The sequence below is a fragment of the Schistocerca americana genome, chromosome 11, assembly GCF_021461395.2.
Source record: "Schistocerca americana isolate TAMUIC-IGC-003095 chromosome 11, iqSchAmer2.1, whole genome shotgun sequence".
Lineage (NCBI taxonomy): Eukaryota > Metazoa > Arthropoda > Insecta > Orthoptera > Acrididae > Schistocerca > Schistocerca americana.
In genome coordinates, this window is record NC_060129.1 from 165,995,839 (window position 1) to 166,017,423 (window position 21,585).

General features: G+C 48.3%; 1 protein-coding gene across 1 annotated transcript in view; it reads right to left on the bottom strand.

Annotated features, from left to right (window-relative positions):
• Nucleotides 1-1,308: 1,308 nt before the first annotated feature.
• LOC124553655 overlaps nucleotides 1,309-21,585 on the bottom strand; it is a 276,328-nt gene continuing 256,051 nt past the window's right edge. The window contains exon 5 of the mRNA XM_047127537.1: nucleotides 1,309-1,542. Within this exon, the coding sequence (XP_046983493.1) occupies nucleotides 1,375-1,542 (168 nt within the window). The 3' untranslated portion in view covers nucleotides 1,309-1,374. The remainder of the gene's footprint in view (nucleotides 1,543-21,585) is intronic.

Sequence of the window (21,585 nt, forward strand, 5' to 3'; positions counted from 1 at the left end):
AAATATTTTCTTTGAAACTTCCTGGCAGATTAAAACTGTGTGCCCGACCGAGACTCGAACTCGGGACCTTTGCCTTTCGCGGGCAAGTGCTCTACCAACTGAGCTAGCCAAGCACGACTCACGCCCGCTACTCACAACTTTACTTCTGCCAGTATCTCGTCTCCTACCTTGCAAACTTTACAGAAGCTCTCCTGCGAATTGTAAATAGCCTTTCGCTCCCTGTATTTCGCAGAACACTTTCACACGAACTATGTTATGCTATGCTGGAAAAGTGTCACTGTCAAAGTGTAAACTAATATAGTTTGTGTGAAAGTGTTCTGGACATCAAAACGGAGGCAGACAGATCCGAAGAAAGCCGCCTATACTGTCGCAGTAAGTAAAAACTAAATTTACATCCAGATCGACAGATGAGCTATAGTCATGGCGATACATTAAAGTGTGACCCATCTGCAGTAATGGTTCGCAGGAGAGCTTCTGTAAAGTTTGGCAGGTAGGAGACGAGATACTGGCAGAAGTGAAGCTGTGAGTAGCGGGCGTGAGTCGTGCTTGGGTAGCTCAGATGGTAGAGCACTTGCCCGCGAAAGGCAAAGGTCCCGAGTTCGAGTCTCCGTCCGGCATACAGTTTTAATCTGCTAGGAAGTTTCATATCAGCGCACACTCCGCTGCAGAGTGAAAATCTCAAATGGTTCAAATGGCTCTGAGCACTATGGGACTCAACTGCTGAGGCCATTAGTCCCCTAGAACTTAGAACTAGTTAAACCTAACTAACCTAAGGACATCACAAACATCCATGCCCGAGGCAGGATTCGAACCTGCGACCGTAGCGGTCTTGCGGTTCCAGACTGCAGCGCCTTTAACCGCACGGCCACTTCGGCCGGCTGAAAATCTCATTCTGGCATATTTTCTTTCTTTGTGTGTGAGGAACGTTTCCTGAAAGTTTGGCCGTACCTTTTTGTAACACCCCTGTATACAGTGTTTTGTTTAACTCGGTCGGTACGGGGAAATCGGAATCCGTAGGAGATACAGTGAAACTGTTTTAGGAACCCTCAGGTGGTTTCTTGTGGAAAGAATTCTGCCATAATCAAATTTTTGGTGAAGCACGATTTGTCCAGATTCGTGCCTCGTACCACAACACGCTCCTTAGCACTTACCGCGTCCCTCCGCTCTGCAGTCTGCGCCGAGGGAGTTTGTCTCGTACGAGACAGGACGTGAGGGAGTGGAGGGAGGTGGGGGAAGAGAGAGACTAGTCGCGCCCAGTTGAGCTTGCACGGAGTTTATTGAGACTAGCGGATACAGTGCAGGGGCGCTATGCGAGCAGAGTGTCCCGGGACACGCTCAGCGCCCGGCGAGTCCGGAGCGGCGTCCACGTCGGCGTCAGTAGTGGCGCGAGATGTCGCCGAAGCGGTTCTCGGGCCACATGCACTCGCAGCCGGAGGGCACGGTGCGCGTCACCATCTCCCAGCAGCTGGACTCGTAGCGGCGGCGCGTCAGCCACACCTTCTGGTAGCGCTGGACGCACGTGAAGCCCGGGTGCACGCACATCTGCAACACCGACCACAACAACCGCGTCGCCTTCACCCTCGAGACCGGGGCCGTCGACAAAATACCTGCACTGGAGCGCCCAAGAAACTGGCATAGGCACGCGTATTCAGCGGGATGGACGTGTACAGCCTCATCAATCCGTGGACCCTGCATGTCAGCAGGGGACTGTTGGAGCTGGTGGAGGCTCTGTAATGGTGTGGGGCGTGTGCAGTTGGAGTGATATGGGACCCCTTATACATCTACACAAAACTCTACCATCTGGGCCGGCAGCCTTATTCAGCGGGATGGACGTGTACAACCTCATCAATCCGTGGACCCTGCATGTCAGCAGGGGACTGTTGGAGCTGGTGGAGGCTCTGTAATGGTGTGGGGCGTGTGCAGTTGGAGTGATATGGGACCCCTTATACATCTACACAAAACTCTACCATCTGGGCCGGCAGACTTATTCAGCGGGATGGACGTGTACAACCTCATCAATCCGTGGACCCTGCATGTCAGCACGGGACTGTTGGAGCTGGTGGAGGCTCTGTAATGGTGTGGGGCGTGTGCAGTTGGAGTGATATGGGACCCCTTATACATCTACACAAAACTCTACCATCTGGGCCGGCAGACTTATTCAGCGGGATGGACGTGTACAACCTCATCAATCCGTGGACCCTGCATGTCAGCACGGGACTGTTGGAGCTGGTGGAGGCTCTGTAATGGTGTGGGGCGTGTGCAGTTGGAGTGATATGGGACCCCTTATACATCTACACAAGACTCTACCATCTGGGCCGGCAGACTTATTCAGCGGGATGGACGTGTACAACCCCATCAATCCCTGGACCCTGCTTGTCAGCAGGGGACTGTTGGAGGTGGTGGACGCTCTGTAATGGTGTGGGGCGTGTGCAGCTGGATTGATATGGGACCCCTTATACATCTACACAAAACTCTACCATCTGGGCCGGCAGACTTATTCAGCGGGATGGACGTGTACAACCTCATCAATCCGTGGACCCTGCATGTCAGCAGGGGACTGTTGGAGCTGGTGGAGGCTCTGTAATGGTGTGGGGCGTGTGCAGTTGGAGTGATATGGGACCCCTTATACATCTACACAAAACTCTACCATCTGCGCCGGCCGGAGTGGCCGTGCGGTTATAGGCGCTACAGTCTGGAATCGCGTGACCGCTACGGTCGCAGGTTCGAATCCTGCCTCGGGCATGGATGTGTGTGATGTCCTTAGGTTAGTTAGGTTTAAAGTAGTTCTAAGTTCTAGGGGACTGATGACCACAGTAGTTAAGTCCCTTAGTACTCAAAGCCATTTGAACCTTTTTTTTTCTACCATCTGGTGAGAAAGATATATGAGTCAGGCGAAATACCCTCAGACTTCAAGAAGAATATAATATAATTGCGTAGGCTTCCGCGGCCAGAGTCAGTCGACATAAAAGTTTTCTGGGTTTGGTACCGCGTCATAATGTAAAAACTACTGCTGCTATAGAAAAGCCAACGTTTCGGCCACGATTGCAGCGGCCTTCTTCTGGGTCTAATGGTGCGTTCTAGCTATGCAGTGTCCTTTATATTTTGTTGTTAGTGTTCACTGCGCATGCCATTACGTCATAATTTTAAAAAGGTAGTTGGTTTATTGGTCACTTAAGGAAGAAGGAGAGGGAACTTTATTTTAATAGGTTATTGTGGTGGAGGGAGAACATGACCTCTGTTGTCCATTGGCTCTTGTGTTATGTGCCATGATTGGTGGCCACCGTCGAATGAGAAGTTTGCTGTGTGTTTACCAGCTGCTGGACGTCGGCCGCGCGGCGGCAGTTACTCGGCGGCAGTGCTCGGGCCTCGTGTTGACAGTGCGGTCTGTTGGGCTCTGATTGCTGGCAGCCAAGATGGGGCAAGCCTGAGTCCATCCTCCCTGTTCATGTTGTTAGGGTGTTTGAGAATTTCGATGGCCTCTCTGATTTTGCGTTTCGTCTTAGTTGGCTGCTTGGCCAACACACAGGCTTCGCTGAATTTTATTTCTTTTCCGCAGTCAAGGTGATGTTCTGCCACTGCGGATTTATTGTGTTGCCCTAGACGAATGTAACGCTCGTGCTCCCGAATGCGCGTTGCTATTGGCCTACCAGTCTCGCCGATGTATGCCTCTCCACATTCGCATTCCACCTTGTAAACACCCAAAGAAAGCAGGTGTTGGCAGATGAGAAAATTACCGAACTATCAGTTTAATAAGTCACAGGCTACAAAATACTAACGCGAATTCTTTACAGACGAATGGAAAAACTCATAGAAGCCGACCTCGGGGAAGATCAGTTTGGATTCCGTAGAAATGTTGGAACGCGTGAGGCAATACTGACCTTACGACTTATCTTAGAAGAAAGATTAAGGAAAGGCAAACCTACGTTTCTAGCATTTGTAGACTTAGAGAAAGCTTTTGACAATGTTGACTGGAATACTCTCCTTCAAATTCTAAAGGTGGCAGGGGTAAAATACAGGGAGCGAAAGGCTATTTACAATTTGTACAGAAACCAGATGGCAGTTATAAGAGTCGAGGGGCACAAAAGGAATGCAGTGGTTGGGAAGGGAGTGAGACAGGGTTGTAGCCTCTCCCTGATGTTATTCAATCTGTATATTGAGCAAGCAGTAAAGCAAACAAAACAAAAATTCGGATTAGGTATTAAAATCCGTGGAGAAGAAATAAAAACTTTCAGGTTCGCCGATGACATTGTAATTCTATCAGAGACAGCAAAGGACCTGGGAGAGCAGTTGAACGGAATGGACAGTGTCTTGAAAGGAGGATATAAGATGAACATCAACAAAAGCAAAACGAGGATAATGGAATGTAGTCGAATTAAGTCGGGTGATGCTGAGGGAATTAGATTAGGAAATGAGACACTTAAAGTAGTACAGGAGTTTTGCTATTTGGGGAGCAAAATAACTGATGATGATTGCAGTAGAGAGGATATAAAATGTAGACTGGCAATGGCAAGGAAAGCGTTTCTGAAGAAGATTAATTAGTTAACATCCAGTATTGATGTAAGTGTCAGGAAGTCGTTTCTGAAAGTATTTGTATGGAGTGTAGCCATGTATGGACAAGAAGAGAATAGAAGCTTTCGAAATGTGGTGCTACAGAAGAATGCTGAAGATTAGATGGATAGATCACATAACTAATGATTGAATAGAATTGGGGAGAAGAGCAGTTTGTGGCACAACTTGACAAGAAGAAGGGACCGGTTGGTAGGACATGCTCTGAGGCATCAAGGGATCACAAATTTAGCATTGGAGGGCAGCGTGGGGGGTAAAAATCGTAGAGGGAGACCAAGATATGAATACACTAAGCAGATTCAGAAGGATGTGGGTTGCAGTAAGTACTGGGAGATGAAGAAGCTTGCACAGGATAGGGTAGTATGGAGAGCTGCATCAAACCAGTCTCAGGACTAAAGACCACAACAACAAACATACTTCTACATGTGATAATGCTTATCCATTACGGATATTTCAGAACCATGACCGTATATTGAATGTAAATAAGTTATACACAACTGCAACCAGTCACTTTTTTGAATAATAATGCTTTATTCCATGAACCGGTTCTCGAACCTTTTCAGGTTCCTCTTCAGATGGTTTTGGGAGGATCAGGGAAGTTACATCATTACTGGTAGTAGCATAATGCTGGGTGCTGGTTCTATGGCAGAAAGATGGGTCATACTTTAATGTATCGCCATGACTATAGCTCATCTGTCGATCTGGATGTAAATTTAGTTTTTACTTACTGCGACAGTATAGGCGGCTTTCTTAGGATCTGTCTGCCTCCATTTTGATGTCCAGAACACTTTCACACGAACTATATTATGCTATGCTGGAAAAGTGTCACTGTCAAAGTGTGAACTAATATAGTTCGTGTGAAAGTGTTCTGGACATCAAAATGGAGGCAGACAGATCCTAAGAAAGCCGCCTATACTGTCGCAGTAAGTAAAAACTAAATTTACATCCAGATCGACAGATGAGCTAACTATTTGTAGTGTCGTTCCCAGAACCGATCGCGGTCCTCTGGTTTGGAGCCGAGTGGAAGGCTTAAACCAGAGGCTCAGACGATTCTGCGGAGATCTGGGGTGCAAATTTCTCGACCTCCGCTATCGGGTGGAGAAACGTAGGGTCCCCCTGAATAGGCCAGGCGTGGACTACACGCCGGAAGCGGCTACAAGGGTAGCGGAGTACGTGTGGAGTGCATATGTCGGTTTTTTAGGTTAGAGAATTCCCTCCCTAGGCCCGACAAGACACCTCCTGAGACGTGGCAAGGTAGGAGAATGCAAAATGCAACAGGGAATAACAATATTAATCTGTTAATAGTAAACTGCAGGAGCGTCTATAGAAAGGTCCCAGAACTGCTCTCATTAATAAACGGTCACAACGCGCATATAGTACTAGGGACAGAAAGTTGGCTGAAACCGGACGTAAACAGTAATGAAATCCTGAACTCAGATTGGAATGTATACCGCAGAGACAGGCTGGACAGTGAAGGGGGAGGCGTGTTTATAGCGATAAGAAGTGCAATAGAACGGAAGGAAATTGACGGAGATCCGAAATGTGAAATGATTTGGGTGAAGGTGACGGTTAAAGCAGGCTCAGACATGGTAATTGGATGTCTCTATAGGCCCCCTGGCTCAGCAGCTGTTGTGGCTGACCACCTGAAGGATAATTTGCAAAATATTTCGAGTAGATTTCCCGACCGTATTATAGTTCTGGGTGGAGATTTTAATTTGCCGGATATAGACTGGGAGACTCAAAGGTTCATAATGGGTGGCAGGGACAAAGAATCCAGTGAAATTTTTTGAAGTGCTTTATCTGAAAACTACCTTGAGCAGTTAAACAGAGAACCGACTCGTGGCGATAACATATTAGACCTTCTGGTGACAACCAGAACCGAACTATTTGAAACAGTTAACGCAGAACAGGGAATCAGCGATCATAAAGCGGTTACGGCATCGATGATTTCAGCCATAAATAGGAATATTAAAAAGGGTAGGAAGATTTTTCTGTTTAGAAAAAGTGACAAAAAGCAGATTTCAGAGTACCTGTTGGCTCAACACAAAAGTTTTGTCTCACGTACAGACAGTGTTGAGGATCAGTGGACGAAGTTCAAAACCATCGTACAATATGCGTTAGATGAGTATGTGCCAAGCAAGATCGTAAGAGATGGGAAAGAGCCACCGTGGTACAGCAACCGAGTTAGAAAACAGCTGCGGAAGCAAAGGGAACTTCACAGCAAACATAAACATAGCCAAAGCCTTGCAGACAAACAAAAATTACGCGAAGCGAAATGTAGTGTGAGGAGGGCTATGCGAGAGGCGTTCAATGAATTCGAAAGTAAAGTTCTATGTACTGACTTGGCAGAAAATCCTAAGAAATTTTGGTCTTATGTCAAAGCAGTAGGTGGATCAAAACAAAATGTCCAGACACTCTGTGACCCAAATGGTACTGAAACAGAGGATGACAGACTAAAGGCCGAAATACTAAATGTCTTTTTCCAAAGCTGTGCCACAGAGGAAGACTGCACTGTAGTTCCTTCTCTAGATTGCCGCACAGATGACAAAATGGTAGATATCGAAATAGACGACAGAGGGATAGAGAAACAATTAAAATCGCTCAAAAGAGGAAAGGCCGCTGGACTTGATGGGATACCAGTTCGATTTTACACAGAGTACGCGAAGGAACTTGCCCCCCTTCTTGCAGCGGTGTACCGTAGGTCTCTAGAAGAGCGTAGCGTTGCAAAGGATTGGAAAAGGGCACAGGGCATCCCAGTTTTCAAGAAGGGACGTCGAAGAGATGTGCAGAACTATACACCTATACCTCTTACGTCGATCAGTTGTAGAATTTTGGAACACGTATTATGTTCGAGTCTAATGACTTTTCTGGAGACTACAAATCTACTCTGTAGCAATCAGCACGGGTTTCGAAAAAGACGGTCGTGTGAAACCCAGCTCGCGCTATTCGTCCACGAGACTCAGAGGGCCGTAGACACGGGTTCCCAGGTAGATGCCGTGTTTCTTGACTTCCGCAAGGCGTTCGGTACAGTTCCCCACAGTCGTTTAATGAACAAAGTAAGAGCATATGGACTATCAGACCAATTGTGTGACTGGATTGAGGAGTTCCTAGATAACAGAACGCAGCATGTCATTCTCAATGGAGAGAAGTCTTCCGAAGTAAGAGTGATTTCAGTTGTGCCGTAGGGGAGTGTCATAGGACAGTTGCTATTCACAATATACATAAATGACCTTGTGGATTACATCGGAAGTTCACTGAGGCTTTTTGCGGATGATACTGTGGTATATCGAGAGGTTGTAACAATGGAAAATTGTACTGAAATGCAGGATGATCTGCAGCGAATTGACGCATGGTGCAGGGAATGGCAATTCAATATCAATATAGACAAGTGTAATGTGCTGCGAATACATAGAAAGATAGATCCCTTATCATTTAGCTACAATATAGCAGGTCAGCAACTGGAAGCAGTTAATTCCATAAATTATCTGGGAGTACGCATTAGGATTGATTTAAAATGGAATGATCATATAAAGTTGATCGTCGGTAAAGCAGATGCCAGACTGAGATTCATTGGAAGAATCCTAAGGAAATGCAATCCGAAAACAAAGGAAGTTGGTTACAGTACGCTTGTTCGCCCACTGCTTGAATACTGCTCAGCAGTGTGGGATCCGTACCAGATAGGGTTGATAGAAGAGATAGAGAAGATCCAACGGAGAGCAGCGCGCTTCGTTACAGGGTCATTTAGTAATCGCGAAAGCGTTACGGAGATGATAGATAAATTCCAGTGGAAGACTCTGCAAGAGAGACGCTCAGTAGCTCGGTACGGGCTTTTGTTGAAGTTTCGAGAACATACCTTCACCGAAGAGTCAAGCAGTATATTGCTCCCTCCTACGTATATCTCGCGAAGCGACCATGAGGATAAAATCAGAGAGATTAGAGCCCACACAGAAGCATACCGACAATCCTTCTTTCCACGAACAATACGAGACTGGAATGGAAGGGAGAACCGATAGATGTACTGAAGGTACCCTCCGCCACACACCGTCAGGTGGCTTGCGGAGTATGGATGTAGATATAGATGTAGATGCAGATATTTTAGAACCGTGACTGTATATTGATGTAAATAAGTTATACAAAAGTGCAACCAGTCACTTTTTTGAATAATAATGCTTTATTCCATGAACCGGTTTTCGAACCTTTTCAGGTTCATCTTCAGATGGTTTCGGAAGGATCCGGGAAGTTACATCATTACTGGTAGTAGCATAATGCTGGGTGCTGGTTCTATGGCAGAAAGATGCGTCACACTTTAATGTATCGCCATGACTATAGCTCATCTGTCGATCTGGATGTAAATTTAGTTTTTACTTACTGCGACAGTATAGGCGGCTTTTTTCGGATCTGTCTGCCTCCATTTTGATTTCCAGAACACTTTCACACAAACTATATTATGCTATGCTGGAAAAGTGTCACTGTCAAAGTGTAAACAGCATGTTAGCAGCGGACTGTTCAAACCGGTGAAGGCTCTCTAATGGTGTGGGGTACATCTACATCTACATCTACATGCCTACTCTGCAACTCACATTTCAGTGCTTGGCAGAGGGTTCATCGAACCACAATCATACTATCTCTCTACCATTCCACTCCCGAACAGCGCGCGGGAAAAACGAACACCTAAACCTTTCTGTTCGACCTCCGATTTCTCTTATTTTATTTTGATGGTCATTCTTACCTATGTATGTTGGGCTTGACAAAATATTTTCGCATTCGGAAGAGAAAGTTGGTGATCGAAATTTCGTAAATAGATCTCGCCGCGACGAAAAACGTCCTTGCTTTAATGACTTCCATCCCAACTCGCGTATCGTATCTGCCACACTCTCTCCCCTATTACATGATAATACAAAACGAGCTGCCCATTTTCGCACCCTTTCGATGTCCTCCGTCAATCCCACCTGACAAGGATCCCACACCGCGCAGCAATATTCTAACAGAGGACGAACGAGTGTAGTGTAAGCTGTCTCTTTAGTGGACTTGTTGCATCTTCCAAGTGTCCTGCCAATGAAACGCAACCTTTGGCTCACCTTCCCCCACAATATTATCTATGTGGTCTTTCCAACTGAAGTTGTTCGTAATTTTAACACCCAGGTACTTAGTTGAACTGACAGACTCGAGAATTGTACTATTTATCGAGTAATCGAATTCCGACGGATTTCTTTCGGAACTCGTGTGGATCACGTCACACTTTTCGTTATTTAGCGTCCACTGCCACCTGCCACACCATACAGCAATATTTTCTAAATCGCTTTGCAACTGATACTGGTTTTCGGATGACCTTACTAGACGGTAAATTACAGCATCATCTGCGAACAACCTAAGAGAACTGCTCAGATTGTCACCCAAGTCATTTACATAGATCAGGAGCAGCAGAGGTCCCGGGACGCTTCCCTGGGGAACACCTGATATCACTTCAGTTTTACTCGATGATTTGCCGTCTATTACTACGAACTGCGACCTTCCAGACAGGAAATCACGAATCCAGTCGCACAACTGAGACGATACCCCATAGGTCCGCAGCTTGATTAGAAGTTGCTTGTGAGGAACGGTGTCAAAAGCTTTCCGGAAATCTAGAGATACGGAATCAACTTGAGATCCCCTGTCGATAGCTGCGTTGCACAGGAACGATGTTTTCTGAGACCGTGCTGATTACGTATCAATAGATCGTTCCCTTCGAGGTGATTCATAATGTTTGAATACAGTATATGCTGCAAAACCCTACTGGAAACCGATGTCAATGTTATAGGTCTGTAGTTCGATGGATTACTCCTACTACCCTTCTTAAACACTGGTGCGACCTGCGCAATTTTCCAATCTGCAGGTACAGATCTATCGGTGAGCGAGCGGTTGTATATGATTGCTAAGTAGGGCGCTATTGTATCAGCGTAATCTGACCAGGGCCGTCGATAAAATATCTGCACTGGAGCGCCGAAGAAACTGGTATAGGCATACGTATTAAAATACAGAGATACGTAAACAGGCAGGATTCGGCGCTGCGGTCGACAAAGCCTATGTTTTACAGCAAGTGTCTGGTGCAGTTGTTGCATCAGTTACTACTGCTACAATGGCAGGTTATCAAGATTTAGGTGAGTCTGAACGTGGTGATATAGTCGGCGTCGCCGAGGTAGCGATGGAGTGGGGATTCCCCCTGTGCAACCATTTCATGAGCGTACTCTGAGTACAAGGAATCTGGTAAAACATCAATCGCTGCGGCTGCAGATGGATCCAGGAAGAATGGGACTGACGACAACTGAAGAGAATCGTTGAGCGTGACAGAAGTGCAACCCTTCCTCAGATTGCTGCAGATTTCAATGCTGGGTCAGCAACAAGTGTCAGTGCCCGAACCATTCTACGAAAACTTTGAACATAGCTGCTAAGGTTCAGTGACCGTGTCAGAATTACACTCCTGGAAATTGAAATAAGAACACCGTGAATTCATTGTCCCTGGAAGGGGAAACTTTATTGACACATTCCTGGGGTCAGATACATCACATGATCACACTGACAGAACCACAGGCACATAGACACAGGCAACAGAGCATGCACAATGTCGGCACTAGTACAGTGTATATCCACCTTTCGCAGCAATGCAGGCTGCTATTCTCCCATGGAGACGATCGTAGAGATGCTGGATGTAGTCCTGTGGAACGGCTTGCCATGCCATTTCCACCTGGCGCCTCAGTTGGACCAGCGTTCGTGCTGGACGTGCAGACCGCGTGAGACGACGCTTCATCCAGTCCCAAACATGCTCAATGGGGGACAGATCCGGAGATCTTGCTGGCCAGGGTAGTTGACTTACACCTTCTAGAGCACGTTGGGTGGCACGGGATACATGCGGACGAGCATTGTCCTGTTGGAACAGCAAGTTCCCTTGCCGGTCTAGGAATGGTAGAACGATGGGTTCGATGACGGTTTGGATGTACCGTGCACTATTCAGTGTCCCCTCGACGATCACCAGTGGTGTACGGCCAGTGTAGGAGATCGCTCCCCACACCATGATGCCGGGTGTTGGCCCTGTGTGCCTCGGTCGTATGCAGTCCTGATTGTGGCGCTCACCTGCACGGCGCCAAACACGCATACGACCATCATTGGCACCAAGGCAGAAGCGACTCTCATCGCTGAAGACGACACGTCTCCATTCGTCCCTCCATTCACGCCTGTCGCGACACCACTGGAGGCGGGCTGCACGATGTTGGGGCGTGAGCGAAAGACGGCCTAACGGTGTGCGGGACCGTAGCCCAGCTTCATGGAGACGGTTGCGAATGGTCCTCGCCGATACCCCAGGAGCAACAGTGTCCCTAATTTGCTGGGAAGTGGCGGTACGGTCCCCTACGGCACTGCGTAGGATCCTACGGTCTTGGCGTGCATCCGTGCGTCGCTGCGGTCCGGTCCCAGGTCGACGGGCACGTGCGCCTTCCGCCGACCACTGGCGACAACATCGATGTACTGTGGAGACCTCACGCCCCACGTGTTGAGCAATTCGGCGGTACGTCCACCCGGCCTCCCGCATGCCCACTATACGCCCTCGCTCAAAGTCCATCAACTGCACATACGGTTCACGTCCACGCTGTTGCGGCATGCTACCAGTGTTAAAGACTGCGATGGAGCTCCGTATGTCACGGCAAACTGGCTGACACTGGCGGCGGCGGTGCACAAATGCTGCGCAGCTAGCGCCATTCGACGGCCAACACCGCGGTTCCTGGTGTGTCCGCTGTGCCGTGCGTGTGATCATTGCTTGTACAGCCCTCTCGCAGTGTCCGGAGCAAGTATGGTGGGTCTGACACACCGATGTCAATGTGTTCTTTTTTCCATTTCCAGGAGTGTATATTGGAACAAATAAGACCTCGGTCACAAATATTAATTCAAAATTGACCTGGTTTCTACGCTGCTATGAGCGTCGTCTTCAGAATTAGACTAACTGTTGTAAAATATATTAGGTATATAGTACATTAATGAAATTAAAGTTTGTACTGAGTGGAAAAGATGCAGTACTTACAAGTCACATATTGAAAAAGATCTGAGCCGGAAAGGCGACGTCATGAACAGTTGTGAGTCTTGCTGCAACCCTTGTTCACAGTACGAGCAGCCCTTAGCGGCTCGCCATGCCACAATTCTGAAGACGACGCTCATAGTAGCTTCGAAACCAGGTCAATTTTGACTTAATATTTCTGACCGAGGGCTTATTTGTTCCAATAACATTCTACGAAACATCGTCGATATGGGCTTTTGGAGCCGAAGGCACCACTCGTGTACCCTTGATGACTGCACGACACAAAGCTTTACACCTCGCCTGTGCCTGTCAACACTGACATTGGACTGTTGACTGGAAACATGTTGCCTGGTCGGACGAGTCTCGTTCGCTTTCGTAGTCCATTCTCGTATTCACAGGCCCTTCGCTTCTGTATCCGTAATGACATCATCATTCCATCTTGTCTGTGGCATTCCTCGGCCCATTCTGCCCTCCACGGATCCTGAGAGTGCTACTCAGGGATAGGTGAACTCAAAAATCAAAACAACCTTTGGTGAAATTCAAAGCAAACGTTGGTGAGTCTCGTTTCAAATTGTATAGAGCGGCTGGGCATGTACGGGTGTGGAGAGGATCTCATGAATCCATGGACCCAGCATGTCAGCAGGGGTCTGTTCAAGCCGGTGAAGGCTCTGTAATGGTGTGGGGCGTGTGTAATTGGAGTGATATGGGGCATCTGATACGTCTAGATACGACTCTGACAGGTGACGCGTACGTAACCATCCTGTCTGATCACTGAGTCCATTCATGTCCATTGTGCATTCCAACAGGACGTGGGCAGCTCCAGCAGGACAATGCGACACTCCACACGTCCATTACTGCTACAGAGTGGCTCCAGCAACACTCTTCTGAGTATAAACACTTCCGCTGGCCATGAACATTATTGAGCATATCTGGGATGTCTCGGAATCTGCTGTTCAGAAGAGATCTCCACCCCTTCATACTCTTATGGGTTTATGGAGAGCCCTATGGCATTCGTGGTGTCAGTTCCCTCCGGCACCACTTCAGACTTAGTCGAGTCCATGCCAGGTGCACTCGCGCTGCCCCTACACGATATTAGGCAGGTGTACCAGTTTCTTTGGCTCTTCTGTGTATGTAGGTGATGGTTTTTTTCACCGCTGTATCGATATCCGATTTCGAGATGGAAATATCGGTTGCCAATATTTTAAGTTTAATTTTGTTCTCAATTTAGACAAAAATTTGAAACTGAGGTAGAACATGATTTTACTTTCACTGCAGGAAGGAGTCTTACCTCTTTTTGAGCTTTCATCACGTCCAATATTTCTCTTTGACTATATGATGCAAGTATAGGTGACACAGACAAGAAGTCCCCATAGCACTGAGGGGGCTGGTGGTGTCAATGAAATAACAAGGTTGCGGATGTGTAGAAACAGCACACCAGATGCGTTAAAAAAATTGGCTCAACCATTGAGCTATTTCTTCACATCGGCATTCTTAAAAAACAGTCGCTGAGACTGGTCAACAAAAATCTAAATGATAAGATTAGTCTTTCCAGTGGGTGGAGACTTGTGAGGGCAAATGCAGATGTAATCGGAGCTCCTACCTCCGTGAACCACGGACGTTGCCGTTGGTGGGGAGGCTTGCGTGTCTCAGCGATACAGATGGCCGCACCGTAGGTGCAACCACAACGGAGGGGTATCTGTTGAGAGGCCAGACAAACGTGTGGTTCCTGAAGAGGGGCAGCAGCCTTTTCAGTAGTTGCAGGGGCAACAGTCTGGATGATTGACTAATCTGGCCTTGCAACACTAACCAAAACGGCCTTGCTGTGCTGGTACTGCGAACGGCTGAAAGCAAGGGGAAACTACGGCCGTAATTTTTCCCGAGGACATGCAGCATTACTGTATGGCATGGAGAGGTGCATGAAACCAGTCTCAGGACTGAAGACAACAACAACAACATCGGAGCTCGGTGCTACCGACAAAAACAACAGGATTTCGACCAAACAGAAGCTGCACAGGGCAACTTCTGAATCTCATTCAGTTTATAGAGAATGGCTTTGAAACCCGACAAGTAATGGACGTGGTCCTCGTGGATGTCACAGCAGCGTATGATACTGTCCAGCATCGGTTACTCCGTGCAAAACTATACAATATGATCAAGAACGCCCACCTCGTAAATCAGCACCTTCCTCTAAAACCGCAGGTTTTTTGTTGAATTTCAAGGACAGCGCAGAAAAATATTCTGCCTCAGGGAAGCGTCTTGCCTCCACTTCTCTTCAACATTTATACCAACGACCAGCCACTCACCCTGATCAGAAAGAGATTCTTATATGCAGATGACCTAGCCCTTGCTACGCAGAGCTCGTGCTTTGAAACAGTGCAGAGAAACCTGACAACTGCGCTTAGAACACTGTCACGCTGCTACAATCGGAACCAACAGACCAAACCCTTCAGAGAGCAAGTTTGTGCCTTTAATTTAAGGACCAGCGGGGCTAATTGTGAGCTACATATTCAATGGTCAGGCATCCAACTCCAGCATCATCATTTCCCTAAATACTTCAGAGTCACTCTCGACAGAGCTCTGATATTCAAAACTCACTGAAAGAACACCAAAATGAAATTCTCCACGCGAAACAACCTAATTCGCAAACTAGCGAGTACACAGTGGGGCTCATATCCACGAACTATTCGCTCCTCTTCAATGGCACTGTGCTTTTCTACTGCCGAATATGCTTCCCCAGTCTGGTGCAGGTCACCTCATGCCAGACAAGTAGACACTGCTCTCAACGAAACCTGCAGGTCGATCACAGGTTGCTTAAGACCTACCCCAACTGATAAGCTCTACCACCTGGCTGGAAAAGCTCCAGCAGAGCAGTGGCTGCCAACAAGGAGAGACTGAAAGTGGAACAGGACAGTGCCCACCCACTGCACGGACATGATCCACCATAGCAAAGGCTGAGCTCGCCAAAGAATTTCCTGAGGACATCCGAGAAGCTCACCATTTCACCAGAGAAGTTAAGGCTGGAGTTAAGGAAGAAGTCGACGCCTCACCAGTACAAATGGATGCCAGAAGCTGAAGAACTACCACCTCAGCACAATGAGAGCTGACTGGCGTGGAAACCTTTCTACAGATTACGATCAGGAGTTAGACGACCCAGAGACAGCCTGAAGAGATGGGACTTCATAGCAGAAGGTACGTCCTGTGATTGTGGACAAGGACAAACCACAAGCCACACGCTTCAGTGCCCATTGTGCCCTACATCCTGTACGAAGAATGATCTCCTGAAAGCCACTCCAAGCGCCTTGGAAGATGCAAAATACCGGGCACATGTAATATAAATACAATTTGTGTATATATACGGGGTGGCCCATTGATCGTGACCAGCCGGCCAGAGTGGCTGCGCGGTTCTGGGCGCTACAGTCTGGAGCCGAGCGACCGCTACGGTCGCAGGTTCGAATCCTGCCTTGGGCATGGATGTGCGTGATGTCCGTAGGTTAGTTAGGTTTAATTAGTTCTAAGTTCTAGGCGGCTGATGACCTCAGCAGTTAAGTCGCATAGTGCTCAGAGCCATTTGAACCATTTTTGATCGTGACCGGGCCAAATATCTCACAAAATACGCGTCAAACGAAAAACTACAAAGAACGAAACTTGTCTAACTTGAAGGGGGAAACCAGATGGCGCTACGGTTGGCCTGCTGGATGGCGCTGCCATAGGTCAAACGGATATCAACTGCGTTTTTTAAATACACTCCTGGAAATGGAAAAAAGAACACATTGACACCGGTGTGTCAGACCCACCATACTTGCTCCGGACACTGCGAGAGGGCTGTACAAGCAATGATCACACGCACGGCACAGCGGACACACCAGGAACCGCGGTGTTGGCCGTCGAATGGCGCTAGCTGCGCAGCATTTGTGCACCGCCGCCGTCAGTGTCAGCCAGTTTGCCGTGGCATACGGAGCTCCATCGCAGTCTTTAACACTGGTAGCATGCCGCGACAGCGTGGACGCGAACCGTATGTGCAGTTGACGGACTTTGAGCGAGGGCGTATAGTGGGCATGCGGGAGGCCGGGTGGACGTACCGCCGAATTGCTCAACACGTGGGCCGTGAGGTCTCCACAGTACATCGATGTTGCCGCCAGTGGTCGGCGGAAGGTGCACGTGCCCGTCGACCTGGGACCGGACCGCAGCGACGCACGGATGCACGCCAAGACCGTAGGATCCTACGCAGTGCCGTAGGGGACCGCACCGCCACTTCCCAGCAAATTAGGGACACTGTTGCTCCTGGGGTATCGGCGAGGACCATTCGCAACCGTCTCCATGAAGCTGGGCTACGGTCCCGCACACCGTTAGGCCGTCTTCCGCTCACGCCCCAACATCGTGCAGCCCGCCTCCAGTGGTGTCGCGACAGGCGTGAATGGAGGGACGAATGGAGACGTGTCGTCTTCAGCGATGAGAGTCGCTTCTGCCTTGGTGCCAATGATGGTCGTATGCGTGTTTGGCGCCGTGCAGGTGAGCGCCACAATCAGGACTGCATACGACCGAGGCACACAGGGCCAACACCCGGCATCATGGTGTGGGGAGCGATCTCCTACACTGGCCGTACACCACTGGTGATCGTCGAGGGGACACTGAATAGTGCACGGTACATCCAAACCGTCATCGAACCCATCGTTCTACCATTCCTAGACCGGCAAGGGAACTTGCTGTTCCAACAGGACAATGCACGTCCGCATGTATCCCGTGCCACCCAACGTGCTCTAGAAGGTGTAAGTCAACTACCCTGGCCAGCAAGATCTCCGGATCTGTCCCCCATTGAGCATGTTTGGGACTGGATGAAGCGTCGTCTCACGCGGTCTGCACGTCCAGCACGAACGCTGGTCCAACTGAGGCGCCAGGTGGAAATGGCATGGCAAGCCGTTCCACAGGACTACATCCAGCATCTCTACGATCGTCTCCATGGGAGAAGCAGCCTGCATTGCTGCGAAAGGTGGATATACACTGTACTAGTGCCGACATTGTGCATGCTCTGTTGCCTTTGTCTATGTGCCTGTGGTTCTGTCAGTGTGATCATGTGATGTATCTGACCCCAGGAATGTGTCAATTAAGTTTCCCCTTCCTGGGACAATGAATTCACGGTGTTCTTATTTCAATTTCCAGGAGTGTAGGAACCCCCATTTTTTATTACATATTAGTGTAGTACGTAAAGAAATATGAATGTTTTAGTTGGACCACTTGTTTCGCTTTGTGATAGATGGCGCTATAATAGTCACAAACATATGGCTCACAATTTTAGACGAACAATTGGTAACACGTAGCTTTTTTAATTAAAACACAGAACGTACATTTGAACATTTTATTTCGGTTGTTCCAATGTGATACACGTACCATTGTGAACATATCATTTCTGAGAACGCATCGTGTTACAGCGTGATTACCTGTAAATACCACATTAATGCAATAAATGCTCAAAATGATGTCTATCAGCCTCAATGCATTTGGCAATACGTGTAACGGCATTCCTCTCAACAGCGAGTAGTTCGCCTTCTGTATTGTTCGCACATGCATTGACAATGTGCTGTTGGTGAATGACGCTTCGTCGCTAAATAGAACGCGTGCAAAAAATCTGTCATCGTCCCGTAATTTCTCTTGTGCCCAGTGGCAAAACTGTACACGACGTTCAAAGTCGTCGCCATGCAATTCCTGGTGCATAGAAATGTGGTACGGGTGTTATCGATGTTGACGTAGCATTCTCAACACCGACGTTTTTGAGATTCCCGATTCTCGCGCAATTTGTCTGCCACTGATGTGCGGATTAGCCGCGACAGCAGCTAAAACACCTACTTGGGCATCATCATTTGTTGCAGGTCGTGGTTGATATTTCACACGTGGCTGAACACTTCCTGTTTCCTTAAATAACGTAACTATCCGGCGAACGGTCCGGACACTTGGATGATGTCGTCCAGGATACCGAGCAGCATACATACCACACGCCCGTTGGGCATTTTGATCATATTAGCCATACATCAACACGAAATGGACCTTTTCCGCAATTAGTAAACGGTCCATTTTAACACAGGTAATGTATCACGAAGCAAATACCGTCCGCACTGGCGGAATGTTACGTGATACCACGTACTTATACATTTGTGACTATTACAGCGCCATCTATCACAAAGCTAAAAAAGGGGTCATACTAAAACATTCATATTTCCTTGCATATTACACGAATATGTAATAAAAATGGGGGTTCCTATTTTAAAAAGAAACGCAGTTGATATCCGTTTGTCCTATGGCAGCACGATCTAGCGGGCCAACCATAGCGCTATCTGGTTTCCCCCTTTGAAGTTAGGCGAGTTTCGTCCTGTGTAGTTTTTCCGTTGGACGCTTATTTCGTGAGATATTTGGCCCAGTCACTATCAATGGACCACCCTGTATATTAGGGATGGGAGGTGTTAGATTACAGAGAGATTTGAGACCCGAGGAATGTAAAGAAAACAACCTGTTGTCTGTCATGTTGCATCCTTGAGAATGTGAGAGCCAGACTGGCCCACAACCAGCTTGCTGACTGTAGAGCTGGATCACTGAAGAAGTCTACAGCCTGGTGGTGCCCCATTATGGAACCCATTTTAAGAATGGGAAAGTTCAGATCAGAGCAGTGTAGAGGTCCACTGGAGCACCACAGAAACTTGGCACCTGGTGCATTACCTGCTTGCTGACTGTGGAGCTGAGCCACTGAGGATGTCTACAGCCTGGTGGTCCCCCATTATGAAACCCACTTTAAGAATGGGAGAGTTCAGGTGAGAGCAGTGTAGAGGTCCACTGGAATGCCACAGAGACTTGGCGCCCGGTGCATTACCTGTTTACTGACTGTGGAGCTGGGCCACTGAGGATGTCTAAAACCTGGTGGTGCCCTGTTATGAAACCCACTTAAAGAATGGGAGGGTTCAGATGAGAGCAGTATAGATGCCCACTGGAACATGACAGAACCTTGATGCCTGGTGCATTGCCTTCTTGCTGACTATGGAGATGGACCTCTGAGGATGTCTACAGCCTGGTGGTGCCCTGTTACGAAAACCACTTTAAGGATGGGAAAGTTTAGATGAGAGCAGTGTGGACGTCCACTGGAACACCACAGAGACTTGGCACCCAATGCATTACCTGCTTGCTTACTGTGGGGATGAGTCATTGAGGATGTCTACAGCCTGGTGTTCACCCTTATGAAACCCACTTTAAAAATGGGAGAGTTCAGGTGAGAGCAGTGTAGAGGTTGACTGGAACACCCCAGAGACTTTGGGCCCAGTGCGTTGCCTGCTTGCTGACTGTGCAGCTGGGCCACTGAGAATGTCTAGAGCCCGGTGGTGCCCCCTTATGAAACCCGCTTAAAGAATGGGAGAGTTCAGATGAGAGCAGTGTAGAGGTCCACTGGAACACCACAGAAACTTGGCACCCAATGCATTACCTGCTTGCTGACTGTGGAGATAGGCCACTTAGGATGTCTACAGCCTGGTGGTGCCCCGTTATGAAATCCTCTTTAAGAATGGGAGGATTCAGATGAGAGCAGTGTAGATGCCCACTGGAACACCACAGAAACTTGGCACCTGGTGCATTACCTGCTTGCTGACTGTGGAGCTGAGCCATTGAAGATGCCTACAGCCTGGTGGTGCCCCATTATGAAACACACTTTAAGAATGGGGGAGTTCAGATGAGAGCAGTGTAGATGCCCACTGGAACACCACAGAAACTTGGCGCCCAGTGCATTACCTGTTTGCTGACTGTGGAGCTGCGCCACTGAGGATGTCTACAATCTGGTGGTGCCCCGTTATGAAACCCACTTTAAGAATGGGAGAGTTCAGATGAGAACAGTGTAGAGGTCCACTGGAAAACCACAGAGACTTGGCGCCCAGTGCATTACCTGCCTGCTGACTGTGGAGATGAGCCACTGAGGATGTCTACAGCCCAGTGTGTTGCCTGCTTGCTGACTATAGAGCTGGACCACTGAGCATGTCTACAACCTGATGGGCTCCTCATTATGAAACCCACTTTAAGAATGGGAGAGTTCAGATGAGAGCAGTGTAGAGGTCCTCTGGAACACCCCAGAGACTTGGCACCCAGTGCATTGCCTGCTTGCTGACTGTGGAGCTGAGCCACTGAGGAAGTCTACAGTCCGTTGGTGCCACAATATGGAACCCACTTTAAGAATGGGAGAGTTCATATGAGAGCAGTGTAGATGCCCACTTGAACACCACAGACTTGGCACCCAGTGCATTACCTGTTTTCTGACTGGAGCTGACCCACTGAGGATGTCTGCAGCCTGGTGTTCCCCCCCTTATGAAACCCACTTTAAGAATGGATGAGTTCAGATGAGAGCAGTGTAGAGGACCACTGGAACACTCCAGAGACTTGGCACCTAGTGCATTGCCTTCTTGCTGGCTGTGGAGCTGGACCACAGAGAATGTGTACAGTCTTATGAAACCCACCACAAGAATGGGAGAGTTCAAATGAGAACAGTGTAGAGGTCCCCTGGATCACCCCAGAGACTTGGTGCCCAGTGTGTTGCCTGCTTGGTGACTGTGGAGATGGACCACTGAGGATGTGTACAGCCTGGTGTTCCCTCCCTTATGAAACCCACTTTAAGAATGGATGAGTTCAAATGAGAGCAGTGTAGAGGTCGGCCGGGGCACCACAGAGACCCGGCTTCCAGTCCATTACCTGCCTGCTGTGGAGATGAGCCACTGAGAATGTCTACAGCATGGTGTGCCCCCATACGAAACCCACTTTAAGAATGGGAGAGTTCAGATGAGAGCAGTGTAGAGGTCCACTGGAACACCACAGAGACTCGGCGCCCAGTGCATTATCTGCTTGCTGACTGTGGAGCTGAGCCACTGAGGATGTCTAGAGCCCGATGGTGCCCCCTTATGGAACCCACTTTAAGAATGGGAGGGTTCAGATGAGAGCAGTGTAGTGGCCACAGAGACTGG